Below are 15,782 nucleotides of genomic sequence, written 5' to 3'. Positions count from 1 at the left end.
GCTCCCATTCCACCTGAAGAACTTGAGCATGTATATTTGCTTAATTTTTTCACAATTCCATTTCAGTATTTGGCCTTGCCCCTTACTGCAGTACCCCAGTTCCTGCCAGTTTCACATTTGGTTTTGGCCAAAAAGTGACTTAATGTGCATAAATTTTTGTGATCTAAAACACTGTGGTATTGAAGAGCTAAGCACTCATCCCTGTTAAGACAATAAACTCTCTTCCTTCTGTTGCAAACCTCAGCTTGTAGCCTGTGGGCTCTACTGTTCTTGCAATCCTACTTCCTGCAGAAGCTGATGAGAAAGTTCAATCTTCTGAATAGCAGGTCACCTACCAGGAATGCCTCCTTGTTTCTGCAATCTCTTATTTATTTACATTCTGTCTTTTCAATTGGAGTTTCGAGAGCCTGACACATCCAGGAGCTGACTTTGGAGAGACTTCCAATCTCAAGCTTTTAAAAACCCCCTTAAAATACCGACTTTAAGGAGCCTAATTGCACAGGCACCCCTAAAAACACTATTCCAAATTATTTTTTCCTTTCTTTTCTGAAAATCCTTTTTCTTTTTTTAATTACATTTTATCAATTTCTCTGCACTTACCTGTGTAATTGGAACAGGGTATGGGTTAATGTTCCTTTATTGGTCTTTCAAATTTCTTTATTTTCCCTCCCAGCTTCTCGTTTACAATCAGATATTCTTCCCCCTTGCCTGTGATGAGTTTGCTGTGTGAGATAGACTTCATATTCCATGCATATTTGCCATTTCTAGTAAGAAGCTGACATTTTGATTCAGTTACCCTATATGCTGGGATCTTTGTGGAGGGAGAAAGATGAGAAACGAGGGACATATGCCTGGAGTTTTCACTGGACCTCAGTGTACCAGTATTAACCTGATCTATTCGACCAACTTTTGAGTGTCTTTAGAAACTGAAATCATACACCTGGTCCAGAAACTCACCAAAGGAAATGTGACTTTTTTTTTGTAATTTAGGAGATGGCTAGAAATGGCTAAAAGTCATTGCTGCCTGAGATGCTCAGCTTTCAAAACCGTAGCCTGTCGGTGCTGCAAATCTAGGACACAAGAATCTCAGGATTTCCACCCCTCAGTCAAATATTCACAGGTCTCAGTGCTGACCAGGATAGGGAACTAAGTCTGAGTCCCATCTCAGTGATTTCCATCGCTCCATACAAAGGCTACCAATGAGACACAGATCTTTTTCAATGTCTCTGCATTAATTCTTTTCTATACAGTGATCTTTAGTATTGCCAAATATATAATTTTCAATTGTTAATTAGAAAGAGAATGAAATGTGTACTTTTCAATCCAACAAACTATATAAACATTCATTTAGAGCATTTGGTTAGATGATGGCTACTGATGATAAAGTTTTCACAGTTACGAACTAGTAACTAAAAGTCAAGTACAAGAAAAGTTTAATATTTGGAGATATCTTTATTAAGCTTTTAATACAATACTCAACAGTAAAAAAAATCATGTGATGCATATGCAGAGTTTTCGGGCATGGATCTCAGACAAGGTACATGGTGATATTGATTTTACACTGAAATTCAAAACATATTCTCATTTATTACTTTACAAAGATTTATTTAGAAAAAATGTACAATACCAATATCTTTCAGAGTTAACAAAAATAGAAAAATAAAAATTCCTGTTTTCATACACTATATACAATAAAAGAAAAAAAAGATTGCCTTTAATTTAAACCCGTAGCTTCTGAAATTATCTGGATGTGGCCAGCGTCCAAAGTTTTATAATAACTTGCTGTCACTATTTTTGTTGATACATTTATTCAAATATTCAGGTGAACTTTCATAAGTCAGTAGACTCTTTGGTAAACTGTTTGTTCAAGTCCAAAGTTGTTTTATTTTTCAGAATTTTTAAAGGAGCTATCCACTAACCACTTTTAATATTGGTTCTGCCTATACACCAATCAGTAAGGAACAATCTCCTGGCTCACAACATATAAACCCAATATAATTTTTTAGAGAAAATTATCAGAAATCAGAAAATTATCAGAAAATATTTGATGAAATTTTAAATGACAAATTGCATAATCTACTAAACATCCCTGAAAAAGGAAAAAAAAAAGTCATCTACTATCAAAATAATAATCTACTTACAAGTAGATATTCCATCTTGCTCCTGAACTTCATTAAAAACAGCTGTTTAAATATTAAGTCATTTTGCTCTGATGGAAAGCACCTGATTTGACATTTTTCTCCATGGATTATTAATGTAGAAATCCATGCAGAAAAATGTCCCGAATTTGTTCTATGGACTTCTGAACGCAAAGGAAAACAACCAAGTCACTTTTCTAGTCCTGCAGAATTTTCAATCCATGATAGCACTCGATCAATTCTGTATCTCTAAATTTAGTCATACAATCTGATTACATAAGATGAAAAGGCAGATCTGGTAGTGCAATCTGACAGTACATTTAGCCAGACACATGAGAGTCTTTGAAAACACAGACCCAGCTAATAAGCATGTTACCAACTTTGGTACCCAACAGGATCACCCTAAGTCATTACCATCTACCAAATGTCAATATTCATTTAACAATTTTACACTACCTTACTTTCATGACTTGACTTTAATTTTAGTGATAATCATTACATGGTTATGCTCATAATCCCATCAGAATCTATAGTAACTGGTATAAGTAGCAGTTACCTCAGTATTTTTAAGAGGATGAGTTCTGTCTAAATGTACGCATCAGTGCAAAATCATAGAAGTCTCTGAACACCAACAAACTCCCTGTCAAACTGGTTGAGAACAGTAACATAGGCTTGCACAAAGTAGTCTGAAAGAGTTTACTGAAAAGCTCCTTCTATCTTTGCTGACATTATACAAAAATAACAAGAAGCATAATTCTGACTAGATTTTCTGAGTAAAACTCATCAGTTTACAGTAACCTCAAGACTGCCTTTTTGAAGGATAGATGAGTACTAGATTGCTTCCATCAACCTGAGCCAAGCAGCTTCCAGTGAAAAGCTTAGCACCTCCACTTGCCCTTGCATCACAAACCTGTATGTAAATACATCAAAGCATAATTCACATTCATACACAAACTAAAAATTCGTACACATAGCTTGAATTTCTGAGAAAGGAACAAAGATTTCTTTTAATACAGTCTGTGACCCCAACCACCCCCAAAAATTCCTTACTGGCTTACTTCTCATTAGCAACACATGACTATACAACATCTTCAGCAACTGTAGTGTCAAAAATTTGGTAACAAACTTGATGTTTCATCGCATCTCTGACGTTATAGGACTTGATGAAGCATTCCAGCCATGGCAAGTCACCTACCAACAAAACCCAAATTACTGTTCAATACTCATTTCTAACTTTTATAAGAGACAACTTGAGCAGGATCTTAACTATGATATATAAATGCATACAATAGTTAATAGAAAGAAAAATTAATTACTAATTTTGACATTCCTATTGGTATCTCCAAAGTTTCCAGCAATATCTGAAATGGTGTTCAGTGACAGTCTTTCACGACTTGTCCTCCCTGTCCCAGCAACTCCCAACACACTCGGACCCAGTAGTTGTACCACAGTATGTAATATATATGTAAAGACTTTTCAATAATAAAAATTAATCTCCCTGTGTCTCAGTGAGACAATTTCACTGGTCACAAAGGGAAAATCCTTTACAACCTTTACAACAGGGACACTTTTTATAAGTATGGTAAAGATTGCAGCATGGCTGCAGTGGTCACTGACAGCTGTGTACTGGGAGTACGCTCCGGAGGTCGGAGCTGCACCACATAACCAGCTACCTTGGACATGTGTAGTTTAGGCAGAGCCACTTTTTCTCACAACACAAACACTGCACAAAAAGCTCTGTGAATGGATTTGGATTAAGTATTTGCTCAATTTCCATGGATGTTTCCTGTAGTAAGGGATGGTCTAAATCAACATGTGCAGTGGAAAGCAGAATATCACCCAAAGCACATGCCATACATGAATTTCCTTTCAGCTTTCCCTAACACGCTGCGACATTCAGTATGAGGGTGTTCTAGTTACTTCCATATGATACAAATGACATGTTAGTGCCTGCACAGGCATGGACTGTATTCACACATCACTGCACACTACATGAGAATTTACTGACTCATTACTTTTCTTTCTCAAAGGGAAGTTCCAATATTAAAGAAATGTATCAGAACAAATTAACTGGAAACTCTGCTTACAGACTCCAGCATTTCTCTGTTCTGAGTTTGCCTGTGCATAAGTTGAATTCATAAGACTTCGCATATACAATAGCAGATTGAAGGATCCCCTCCCTTCCCACCCCACCTCCCTTTAAAAATAACGGTAAACTGACCTAATCTTCTTCCTGGAGGACAGAGCATATTCATGGTCATCTGCATCTTTTTCTGAAGAAAACTGTTAGTTAGGATTTCAGAGGCAGGAATTTGGAAAAACTTTTCCTGGAAGAGAACAGATAAGTATGAGGTGTTGAAAGAGGGGTCAGAAATCATTAGCCAGGACCTTGACTGTATGTTCTTTTAGCAGCTTAAAATTAGGTAATACAAGAATAATCTAATTTCAGAAACTGTTCAGATACAGAAAAAATTGAAAAAATTAATAGTCTGTATTTAAGTACAGAGTATTCAGGACTTACAGCCACCCTGACAGCACACATATAGGTGTCTATATATATCTCTGGTGGATATTTCTCATAAATCTCCATAATAGACAATGTTACAGCCAGAGAGGATGTCCAGTCCCCTCAAACAGTCCCTCACTGCAGTGAGTAGAACATATTCAGAGGACCAAAGTCCACTCGAAAACAAGGGCACTGCAACCTGGCTTCATACCAGTAGAGCTCCTCAGTGTGAGTTCCACTTTTGACAGTTTCAGAAACTACAAAGGAAGGCTTATACTGTGGGGAACCTTTCCGAATGGAGACATCAAATAAAGAATGGAACATTAAAACTTAAATAAACATTTTCTGTGTATTATTAAACACATGCAGTAAGTATGACTGACAAACTCCAATTTTATTCTTTCCAAGTTTGTCACCAGATTTTGTATCTCTAAAGGCTCATCATTTTATAAGTTCTCAGAGTGAGCTAGGTTTTGATGGCAATTTGTCGTTTTTGTTAAAAGATACAAATACAGAATAATTTTCCCTTGTATATTTTTGTATGATATGTTTAATGGCACTGATCAGAAGTTAGCAGATAACCGCAGCAGCAAAAACTGACCCAGACAACTGCTTTTTCCTTTCACTCTTCAATTCTTCTCACTACAAAACTTTTTATTTTTTCCTTCACTGACTTTTCCTATAAAGAGAGGAGGAAATAAAGAACTGAGTGTATTCCTACAGAAGTGCAACTGGAAGCTAGTGTACAGCTGCACTTCAAAGCAGCCCAGTTCCTTCTTAGGTGGTGCTAAGGACTGGAGTTTAGGCTTGGGAGGTATTGGCTTGTCTTTGAAGTCCTTTTCAGCAAGAATACGAGCAGCTGGCACTGCGGAGGAAACTGCGTTTTTTTCCTGCAGCTAAACTGTAGTTCTGAGAAGTATTTGATAAGAATGTGAGCCACCCTGAAGTAGAAATTTTTGAATTCTGCATCAAGAAATGGTTTAAAATCTTTCCCCCATCTTCCTTTTGCAGTTTAGTTTCTCAATATAAAAAGGAAAAGGTCAGTAGAAGGAAACAATGACTACCTGAAATGGTGATTGCAGTCTTTGACCTCCTTTGCTGTTAATACTTTGTGTATTTTAAAGAAACATGTTTATGTTTTCCCTGATATTACTTTTACTTACAGTCTTAAAATAACAAGGAAAAGTATTCTCTTCAAAGTCCCATTCAAAGTCATTTAGTATAATGGTGGAACATTAAACAGTATTGCAGTGCAGAAAAAAACCCCACTAAAGTCTTTTTCTGTCCCATTTTGTCACACCCAAATTGTAGTGTGTCCATTCTTCAGTGTCTCAGGTAGGAGGAATGGTCTTAAGTAGCTTCACAGAAAACTGAAGATAGGTTAATTCTAAGATTAATAAAGTAGTTGAATAAACTGCTTCTGAAATAAAAGACAAATATTCGTACAGATGTAGCCGAGTTCTGCCTAGGGAAGGAAGGCCCCTTTACCTCGTAGTCATATGAAACAAAAAAATCAAGCATTACTGAATGGAAAGATTCTACTGAGAGTTTAAAAAAGAGGTAATGAGATTTTAAACTAATCCAGAAGTTACCTGCATAAATCCTGAAACACTCTCATCATTCACACAGCATTCAGGCTGCATAATTTAACATTGCCAATAATAAAGAAACGTAGAAAAGTCTATGGAAATACCAAATAATCTATCAACAAGCTTCCATTTTGTCTTTATGCTTTAACAGTCTACATTCTGTACAGTATTATCAACATTACAGCATTGTTAACTGTCCCCAAAAAAACACTTCAGGTAACATATAATGAATATTTGTGTATGTACATTTGCTCTTTTAAAAACAAATCAAAACCAAACCCACATAATCTGTAGAGTCTACCTTTACCTAGATCTACTTACATAATCAAAAAGGTATGCATTTAGTGCTCCTGTTCCATCAACCAGAGTAAACTTCATAATAAACATACTGGAGAAGTTCAATACCTAAAACTGAAGAAAAAAATAATTTATGTTTCTTGGAGTGAATACGCAAGACAAACTATAACAACTCAAGTTAACAACATCCCTCCTTTATAGGTAACTGACTTTGAATATTCTTATTAAAAGTATAAATTGACAGACCAAAACATAGTGGCTGTGAACAGCAAAATGTCATTTGTATTTTAAGACCACATTGCAATTTGCCTGTAAACACTGTAACAGATGAGCCTATAAAAATGCATAAAGATTTTTAAGTACGTATTCTCATACTAGTAAACAAAAGCTAGTATTTGCTTGGATCTTAGATCCTACCTTTGTAGGATTCTCCTACTCCTGTTTTTTATCCAAGGGAGATTAAAAGAGAGGTGCTCTTAATTCAGTGATAATAAGAATGCATTCCACCTGAGAACTATCTTCTGAGGAAAAAAATTTGTTTCATATGATACTGGAAAAGCTACTAGGTGGTTTTATTCAGAAAAAAACTTTGCTGACAGTTCTGAAAGTATTCCAGCTTAGAGTAAATGATTATAGTCTCTCTCACTGGCAGCAGTAACTGTTATGCTGCAAACATAAAATAACTTAAACATACAGAGTTCCTACAACTCTGTATCAGTCTTTTCTGGGTACACCTATTTAAACTGGTAGTCATTTTATGTTCAACTGATCTGATATACTTGCAGGTTATAATTTAGTCTGAAAACACAAATGATAGAAGAATAATAGATATAAAAATAGTTTAAATGTCAGGAGGCATTAATCAATACTGGTTTCACTTTGAGAATTAAATGTCAATCACTGCCAGTTATATATTACTTTACATTTATATAATAGAATACAATTACAGCAGCTTATTTAACAGAATCACTTTATTGTTCAAATAATTTTTTTCTTTTATAAAATCTTTACCAAACTTACGTACCGCTAGATATTCTGACAATATGTTAGAACATGAATCAATAAACATAAAAACATTCTCTTTCCCTAATGTGTTGTAAAATTTTAAGCTCCACTTCCAGCTTTTTAACATGTTGACTGCATATAGTAACACAAGGAACACACAAAGCACGGAACACACATAAATGTTGTGGTATAGGGCCTTTCATTTGAATATTACTTCTTGCAGACTCTCTGGAATATGCTTTGCCTAAGGCTTACAGAAGATAAAAGTCTAACTTTTACGAGTCATTAACTAAGACTCTCTTTAGTTCAGATCAGAAAAACTGTATCTTTAAAAGGAAAAGCAAGACTAACTTCTAGGACTGCAAGCATATACACAGTTTAACAACCTGCAACCAAAAATTCATGACATCTGTACTACGATAGGTGTTACTACTGATACTTATGGTAAAAGAAATCAGTCAACAATAAAATCCTTTAATTCATACTGCAACAGTTTCAAAGTAAATATGTTATTTCCACTGGTAAAAGGTGAATAAGTTTTACAGCATTATATTCAATGTGACCATAAATTACATGCTTTCTGTAAAAAACTGCAGCCCAGAACTGCAAACAAAACTATTTCAAGTAAACACTTCAGAATCAAGGTATTCAGGACAGTATCATGTCAGCTGACCTTGTGCTATTTCAGTTGGGTCCCATGATGGTCGCTGTTCTGCTGCAATGGAACTCAGATTCTCGATAGGCTTTGGAGCTGAACACTGCTTGCACCTACCATTTAAAATAAGATATTGAGACTAAGCAAACACTTATCTATTTATACTAGAAGCTTTCTGCATAGAAAAAAAAAATTCTGATTTTCTTACACAGTGGGTGCAAAAGTATTTCTGTTGCTGCTTAAAAATATTTTTACCAGACACACCAGCTTTAGTCCACATCAAAACCCTTAATGCTGTTTCTGAAATATCCCTGATAAGAAATAAATCTGGAAAAGACCACCTCCATGAATAGACAGGAGTAAAACTGCACATCAAGGCTGAGAGAGCTGGGGTTGTTCAGCCTGGAAAATAGAAGGCTCCGGGAAAACCCTATTGTGGCCTTTCGATATATGAAGGGGCTTATAATAAAACAGAGAGAGACTTTTAACCAGGCCTATAGGGACAGGACAAGGAGCAACAGTTTTAAACTGAAAGAGGGTAAATTTAGATTGTATAGAAGGAAGAAATACTTTACAATGAGGGTGGTGAGGCACGGGGACAGGTTATCCAGAAACACTGTGGATGCCCCATCCCTGGAATTATTCAAGTCCAGGATAGATGGAGGTGAGAAACCATGTTTAGTAGAAGGTGTCCCTTCCCAGGGGGTGCCTGGATTAGATGATCTTCAAAGGTCCCTTCCAACCCCAACCATTCTATGATTCCAAGATCACTACATTGCTAAACATATATTCATATTCACTACTTCTCGCTTTGCAGAAGCAGGAATGAATCTGAACTTGTAGCACACTCTAAAACCACAACAGGGTTTGAGGAGAAATTTGGCTTTGCCTATGTTGAGAATAGTAACTATGAGTTATAAGAACAATCTATTTTATTACTGGTGTATTTACACCAATAATTATAAATTTTACACGTGTCATAGCAAACGCTGCAAGTGGACGAAAATATTGAAGAACTGTTTCCATTCCCCTCAAAGAATAAAATTATAAACCAACAATTCTTCCAAATAAGCTGCTCTGCTACTATATTACAGTTAGAACTTGAAATAAACATTTATTATCTTTTAGAATTATATGCAAAGCATGTAATAAAAATCAACAGAACTACTCGTGCTTCAGTAATATAAAGTCAAGCTCAGCTAAGTCACTTTTTTCCTTTAAAAAACCCACTCAAACTCCAATAAAGTAACTTAGCTGTGAATTTTGCAAGTGTGTCTATTTATATATATACACCTATGAATATACATGCTCATACACACACATATAAATTCATTCTACTATACAGAATCCTTTTTAGACTTTGCTAAGTATATGCCACTGATTAAAAAAGCACATGAAACATCATTCTGAAATGTCAGCATCCTTGTGAGGTTCCTTCCTAAATCCTATAAATAATCACAGAATATCTTATTTACTTTTACAATCCAGCCATTTGAAGAGAGAACATCATCTGAAGGTGAGTTGTGTGTAGCTGGGAAAATATGGATTACAAAAGTGCAAGGGGAAATACTTTGTATTGGTGAAGATCCTGTCCCAGTAGGAGTACCCACGTACTGCCTTTATTTAAAAAAGCTGAAGACAGCCATATCTGTAAAGGGGAAAACAATATATGACAAAGAGAAATAATAACCTGTATTCATTTTATGGATGGCCCTTATGGGAAGCTTTAGGGTTCACATGAAACATGCAATATTTCTCCACAGAAATTTTTTTACTGCCTACAGACCTGACGCAGTGCCCCACCGCACTGTGCTCTGCTTGAACTTACTAGGACTGCTGAGAGAGAGGACTCAATAGCTTGCATGAAGTAACTGGTATTTCTGAGCTCAGTAACTGCATGCTGCTGGGCACTACTGGGAGAACACACTGCTGCTGGCGCTCATTGAGCAGATCACAGATACCACACCGAGATGTATGTACTGTATTCCACAGCCTCAGAACTGTGGAATTCAGAAACCTGTTAAGTCGTCTCTAAAGTGAATGACATCCACAAATAGGTAAGGCACTTTGTGCTGAGGATCACAAAAAATGACAAATAGTAAGGATAGGCTGTCCAAAATCCCTTACTTCTTCCAAAACCCAAGCTTTCCCAACACTAAGAATGAGAGAGAATGAGATGTACATTGACAGCCTGAGATAATTTTCTGGGTCTCTATTTAAATATTATCTACTATATTGTTAATATATAAAAAAAAACCCCCAGCATACAGTTTTAAAAGCAACATGTGTTTTGACTTTAAGTGAGATGACAAAATGGAAGACCTGGACTAAAAGAGGTAGATTAAGGTACTTTAGGTACTAGGTACTGCACATCATGTTATGTATTTCACACCAAAGGATCTTTGGGTAAGTTATACCTTAAGCACTGCAGATTGAATTACTGAAGAAAATGGTATCTATTACTGCAACTATTGAAACATCAACAAATACTTTTAACCTACCCATAATATTTTACATTCCCTTGTAAAAGAAAAGGAGCTGAAAGATCTAATAATTCCAGATCAACTTCTGTGGATCTCACAGGAATAACACACTTAAACCTTTTTGTAAGCTTCCAGACTTCTTTCAGTGTTCCACCTATTAAATACAGAAAAACATGGTTTCTTAAACTGTAATCACAAATAAATCAAACAACTTGTATTTCTTGGCTGATTAGATACTGATTTCAGGATCTTCAATAATAATTGAGATCCATCACTGAAAACTCAAAAAACAGCCCAATACCTTCTCACTCTTACTCAACAACAGACTCAATAAAGAATCAAAGAATGACATTCATAAAAGCATGTCTTAATATCTTTGTCATAGCTATCACTGTAACCAAGAAGTTGTATTTAGTTAGCATCATTTTCATATATATTTCTCCTATGATTTTACTAGCAATTTTATAAAACAAGGTAGAAAATAGAAGGGGTTTTGTCATTGACCCCTATACAAAGGATCACCTGACTTACATTTGCTTATTCACACCATTACTTGAGCACAATCGAAGACTTTGTTTTAAATCTGAATGGGACTATGTGCAATTATTTATTATTTTTATTATACTAAAAAATTCCTCAATAGTATTCTTGCTAAATTGCTTTGTTTAAAAATCAGTGGGTATTTTGCTTCTCTGAGGAAGTCTGATAAAAACCACAACAAACCAAAAAAACTCACAGTGAGAGAAACTCTATTAATCTGAAACAACACTGACATCCAGAGGCTGACAAAGTTAATTGTAGGTTTGTATTACCAGAAGCCTTTCAAAACTTCTCTATGTCAATACTAAAACAGGTTTGTTTAGAAGACTTGGTGAGTTTTTAAATCAGAACTGAAAAAACAGTAAGTACAACTCAGAAACAAATAAATTCAGGTGTTAATTTTAGCATAACCAACAATAAACATATAGGTTTAGTTTTAAAATAGATAGAAGCATCTTACAAGACCTTCAAAGATTACCCTTTCTTATTTGCACAACAGTGACCTACAGTTCCAGGGAAGTTCTTCTTTTCTTTGAAGATGCCTTTAGGATCACCACTACTTACACAGAATACAACTTGAACATATCTTCACTTTGTACATCCTCAGAGCAGACACTGTGCCATAAGAACTGGTATATTTGCAACCTACCTTACCTTCTATCATAAGCAAGGTGTCTTCAGGCTGTCGAAGCATTTCATCATGCTTTACGAAATGGATAGCTATTTTCCTTTGCTTCGGGTCTTGTGTAGTCCACATTACAGAATCATACCAGGATGTTTGTGTGTAATTCTGGGTTTGGGGGAGTAGTGGCAGAGCGTTGTAAAATAAAGTCAAACACATCTCCATCTGGAACTTCTTGCCTAAAACATTTCCAAGGTGAGTAAGTAAATTCTAACAGTTTCTCCTTAGGCAATCTATCAACAAGGATAACACTACTCCAAATAAATATTAGAATACAGTCATGAGAGTTAAAGTACATACAGGAAAAATATCCTCATTGTTTTATCAGTTTAAACATTTAGAGTTGTATAGTATATAATGACTTTTCATGTTAATAAATACGCTAAATTATGTGCCAACTTACCTAGAAGCAGAGGTAGCCTAGTGGCTTCTTACACACACACACACACACATACATATATGTATCCACGGAAGAGCAAATAATATCAGCTTTATGTGATTTCAGCTGGGCCTTTTAAAAGGGCCACAGAACTGCATACCATTTCATCAGAGTGAAAAGGCCATATAAGCTTATATAATTTCAAGGTTTATGTTCTAGTCTATTTGACTTCGCATATATTGAGGGGGAAAAAGAAGAAAAAGGACAGGAGCAGAACAGCTTCACATAAGTACTGTAAAGGGAAAATCTGCAACTCTGCACCACAGTTTTCTTTCCTGTCCTGCTAGAGTGCACCATTCGTGCATTTCCACTCGTCATTCACAGAGAAGCAATAATGCAGGCCATTCACTTTTTACCAGTATTACTGAATCACACAATGAATAAGATTTGAAAAGACCTCTGAGATCATCAGGTCCCACTGATGACCCAACACCAGCACGTCAACTAGACCATGGCACCAAGTGCTATGTCCAGTCTTTCCTTAAACACATACAGAGACAGTGACTCCACCACCTCCCTGGGCAGCCCATTCCAGTATCTAATTACCCTTTCTGTGAGGAAATTCTTTAATGTCCAGCTTAAACCTCCCCATGTGCAACTTGAGGCCATTTCCTCTCATCCTTTCTCTAGCTGCCTGAGAGAAACCTTCACCTGGCTACAATGTCATTTCAGGTAGCTGTAGAGTGATAAGGTCTCTCCTAAGCCTCCTCTTCTCCAGGCTAAACAATCCCAGCTCCCTTAGCCACTCCTCATACGATCTGTGCTCCAGACAGGCCTGTAGTTCCATGGATCCTCCTTCCAGCCCTTGTTGGGGATGGGCGTCACTTTGTCCAACCTCCAAACATCTGGGACCTTCCCAGTTATCCAGGACTGGTGATAAAACATGGAGAGTGGCTTGGAGGACTGACCAATGACAGGCAAAAAGTCAGCAGTTGGCACACAAATTAAGCAGCACTAGAATGTTTTTCCTAAGCAAAACAGACCCGCTGGCTTCAGGTGGAATATAAACTGTGACAAAAAGGACAATAAAAAAAAGGCAAAATGGGCTATTTCATAAAACTGCAAGAAAGTAGGTGTCAAACTTTAGAGTGGAGCTAAAGAAAAAATGCCATCAACTCCTGCTTCTGCAGATTATTCTGATGATTTCACTTTCAAACGCAAGAGCATCTGCTTCCACCACTGAATAGAACAATTCTTTCCTGTGAAACCAAACTTTGGTATTCTTCTGCAATGACTGCAGAACTGGCAAACAAGAGATCTTCCCTAACCTGACTGACCATAGTGCTCTTCACACGAACTTTTCTTTCTGCCTGTGTTCCTGGATTACTAATTTAAACGTAAAGGCAATGGACCTAACATAGCAGTGTCGTAGTTTGACTCTCCAAAAATCTAATTTTCAAACTCTCCACTATGGAGAGTTCCAACATGGGGAATTACATCAAATTTATTACTAACACAATAAATCTCTATTAATATATATACAAGAACAAAAAAAAAAAAAAAAGAAAAAAAGAAAGAAAAACAATCCTAACTCTCTCTCTTATGGTAAAACATATATAGATCATCTCTCCTTCTCCATAAAAGTCCAGAAGGAAGAAGTCTTTTTCACTTTCAGGGTAGCATGATCTTTCCTCTTCAAAGCAGCAGTTCCAATTTGTCGTAGTTGGAAAAAAATCTCTCTTTCTCTTCATTACAACGCAGGGGTCTCTCTCTCATCCCTCTCAGCCCTTCGGCTCTAACCGAAGGTCTCACCCATGGACTGCCAAAGCAGGGACAAAACTCACCTTACCACAGTCATATCACGGAAGGCAAAGTGTTCTGTCAAAGTCCCTTTCCCCGGGGGGTCAAGTTCCCCTGGGTCAGAATGTTTTAGGGGCTTTCAGTTCAGTTCTTTCCCCAAGTGTTCTAGCAGAGCTCTTCTGCTCTGTCTCGGCTGCAAACGTGGGGGGGGAGGGGGCACTTTCCCTGCATTCTTTGGTTTGACCGTCCTGGTCTAGCTCGCAGGATGCCTCCGAGCTTTCGGCTCCTCTCTCTCTCTCTCTAGCTGCTGTTGCATTTCAGGACTCCCTACAAATTTGGAAGCCCACCCCTCCTTCCAAGGAGGTCTCAGGGTTTTGGGGATGTAATTCAGTCTTACCCCAAAACAGTCTCTGCTGAGCTTTCTCTGCTCTGTTGCCGGCTTTCTCTCTGCAGGACATCTCTGTGTCTCTTAGTCTGGCTCTGTGCCATACTGCTGCTCGCCAGCTATCTTCTTGGCTTTCAGTCACAGCTCTCTATTCAGTGCTGCCTCTGCCATCACTTCAGCATCTTCTGCTGCCCACTCGCAGTGGAGAAACTCCCTCCAGCCTTTGGCCACAGCACCCGGTCCAGTTTTAACACTACACTGGGTCTCCCGTGGTTCCGGCCAGGGGCTGGGGGCCTTGGTCCCCAGCGGGGCTCGCTGGCCCCTCAGCTCTAACACGTGGTGTCTCAAGCCATGGCTGCCTCTCCTTCCAGCTACGTACCCAGTCTTCTTTTTTCGGTCTGTGTAATATGTTAATTTTGCAGGGGCGCTGATTGGCTCAACACCAAGAACACCACCCCCGGGGTTAACTACTTTCCAACTCCAGGGGGAAAGACATTTTCAACCTATGACAGCAGGTCATCAGTCCAGACATACCTGTCCAGACAACTCTTCCAGGTTCTACAGCCTGTCTGAAGATTTCCCTCATAGGCAGGAATGAAATGAGTTGTTTTTGAACTAAGCTACACACAAGGGTTGAAAATTCTATAAAGTAGATACGTGAATAAAACTACATCCGTCTCTATCGGCATTTTGCTATTTACAAAGAGGCTTCCAGCCAAGGTCTAAAATCATTAAAAATACATCGCTCACGAGGATTTTATACCCTAAGCATATATACATCTTACTGGATAAAGTTTTAAAGGATCAAGCTTGCACTGAACTTTGTTCAGCCAGGCCCCTCAGCATACGCTAAAACATGAAACAACTTCTGCCACAGAAGAATATGTAAGAGAGAAGGATCATGTGTCCTTCTTGGGCCTCTTAATCTACTCAATCCAGGCTGAAGTACAGTCCCACTATATTTCACTGATTGCTTCCACCTGATGCACACAATTGAGAAGAGAAGCTAAATTTCTACAAAAGCACTGCAACTAGTTTTATCACAGCAGCAGGATGGTGGTAATAGTAAATATGCTTACTAAATCATCAGAAATCTATGTAGTTAAAAGTCTATCCTAATTCTGTGGCAAAGAGAAGGCAACAATATGTGGAACAGGAGATGATTAAAATGAACAGAAAGAACAAGTAAAGAATATAAAAAAAGACTATATTTATGGAAAGTTTTGATAAGGTTCATAAAGAAAAACAAAATTCTATCAGTTGTACCTGCTTATTACTATACAGATTTGACAAATATATAAACAAGTGACAAAAGTGGCAGAC

General features: G+C 37.3%; 1 protein-coding gene across 1 annotated transcript in view; it reads right to left on the bottom strand.

Moving 5' to 3' along the window:
- Nucleotides 1-1,432: 1,432 nt before the first annotated feature.
- The window catches only part of POT1 (protection of telomeres 1), a 65,748-nt gene continuing 51,398 nt past the window's right edge, over nt 1,433-15,782 (bottom strand). The window contains 8 exon segments of the mRNA XM_032688152.1: nt 1,433-3,329; nt 4,360-4,465; nt 6,555-6,618; nt 6,620-6,644; nt 8,209-8,303; nt 10,692-10,827; nt 11,868-11,991; nt 11,993-12,074. Of these exon segments, the coding sequence (XP_032544043.1) occupies nt 3,217-3,329; nt 4,360-4,465; nt 6,555-6,618; nt 6,620-6,644; nt 8,209-8,303; nt 10,692-10,827; nt 11,868-11,991; nt 11,993-12,074 (745 nt within the window). The 3' untranslated portion in view covers nt 1,433-3,216.

This window comes from Chiroxiphia lanceolata, chromosome 5 (genome assembly GCF_009829145.1).
Source record: "Chiroxiphia lanceolata isolate bChiLan1 chromosome 5, bChiLan1.pri, whole genome shotgun sequence".
Lineage (NCBI taxonomy): Eukaryota > Metazoa > Chordata > Aves > Passeriformes > Pipridae > Chiroxiphia > Chiroxiphia lanceolata.
This window is presented reverse-complemented; position numbering and strand designations above follow the sequence as displayed.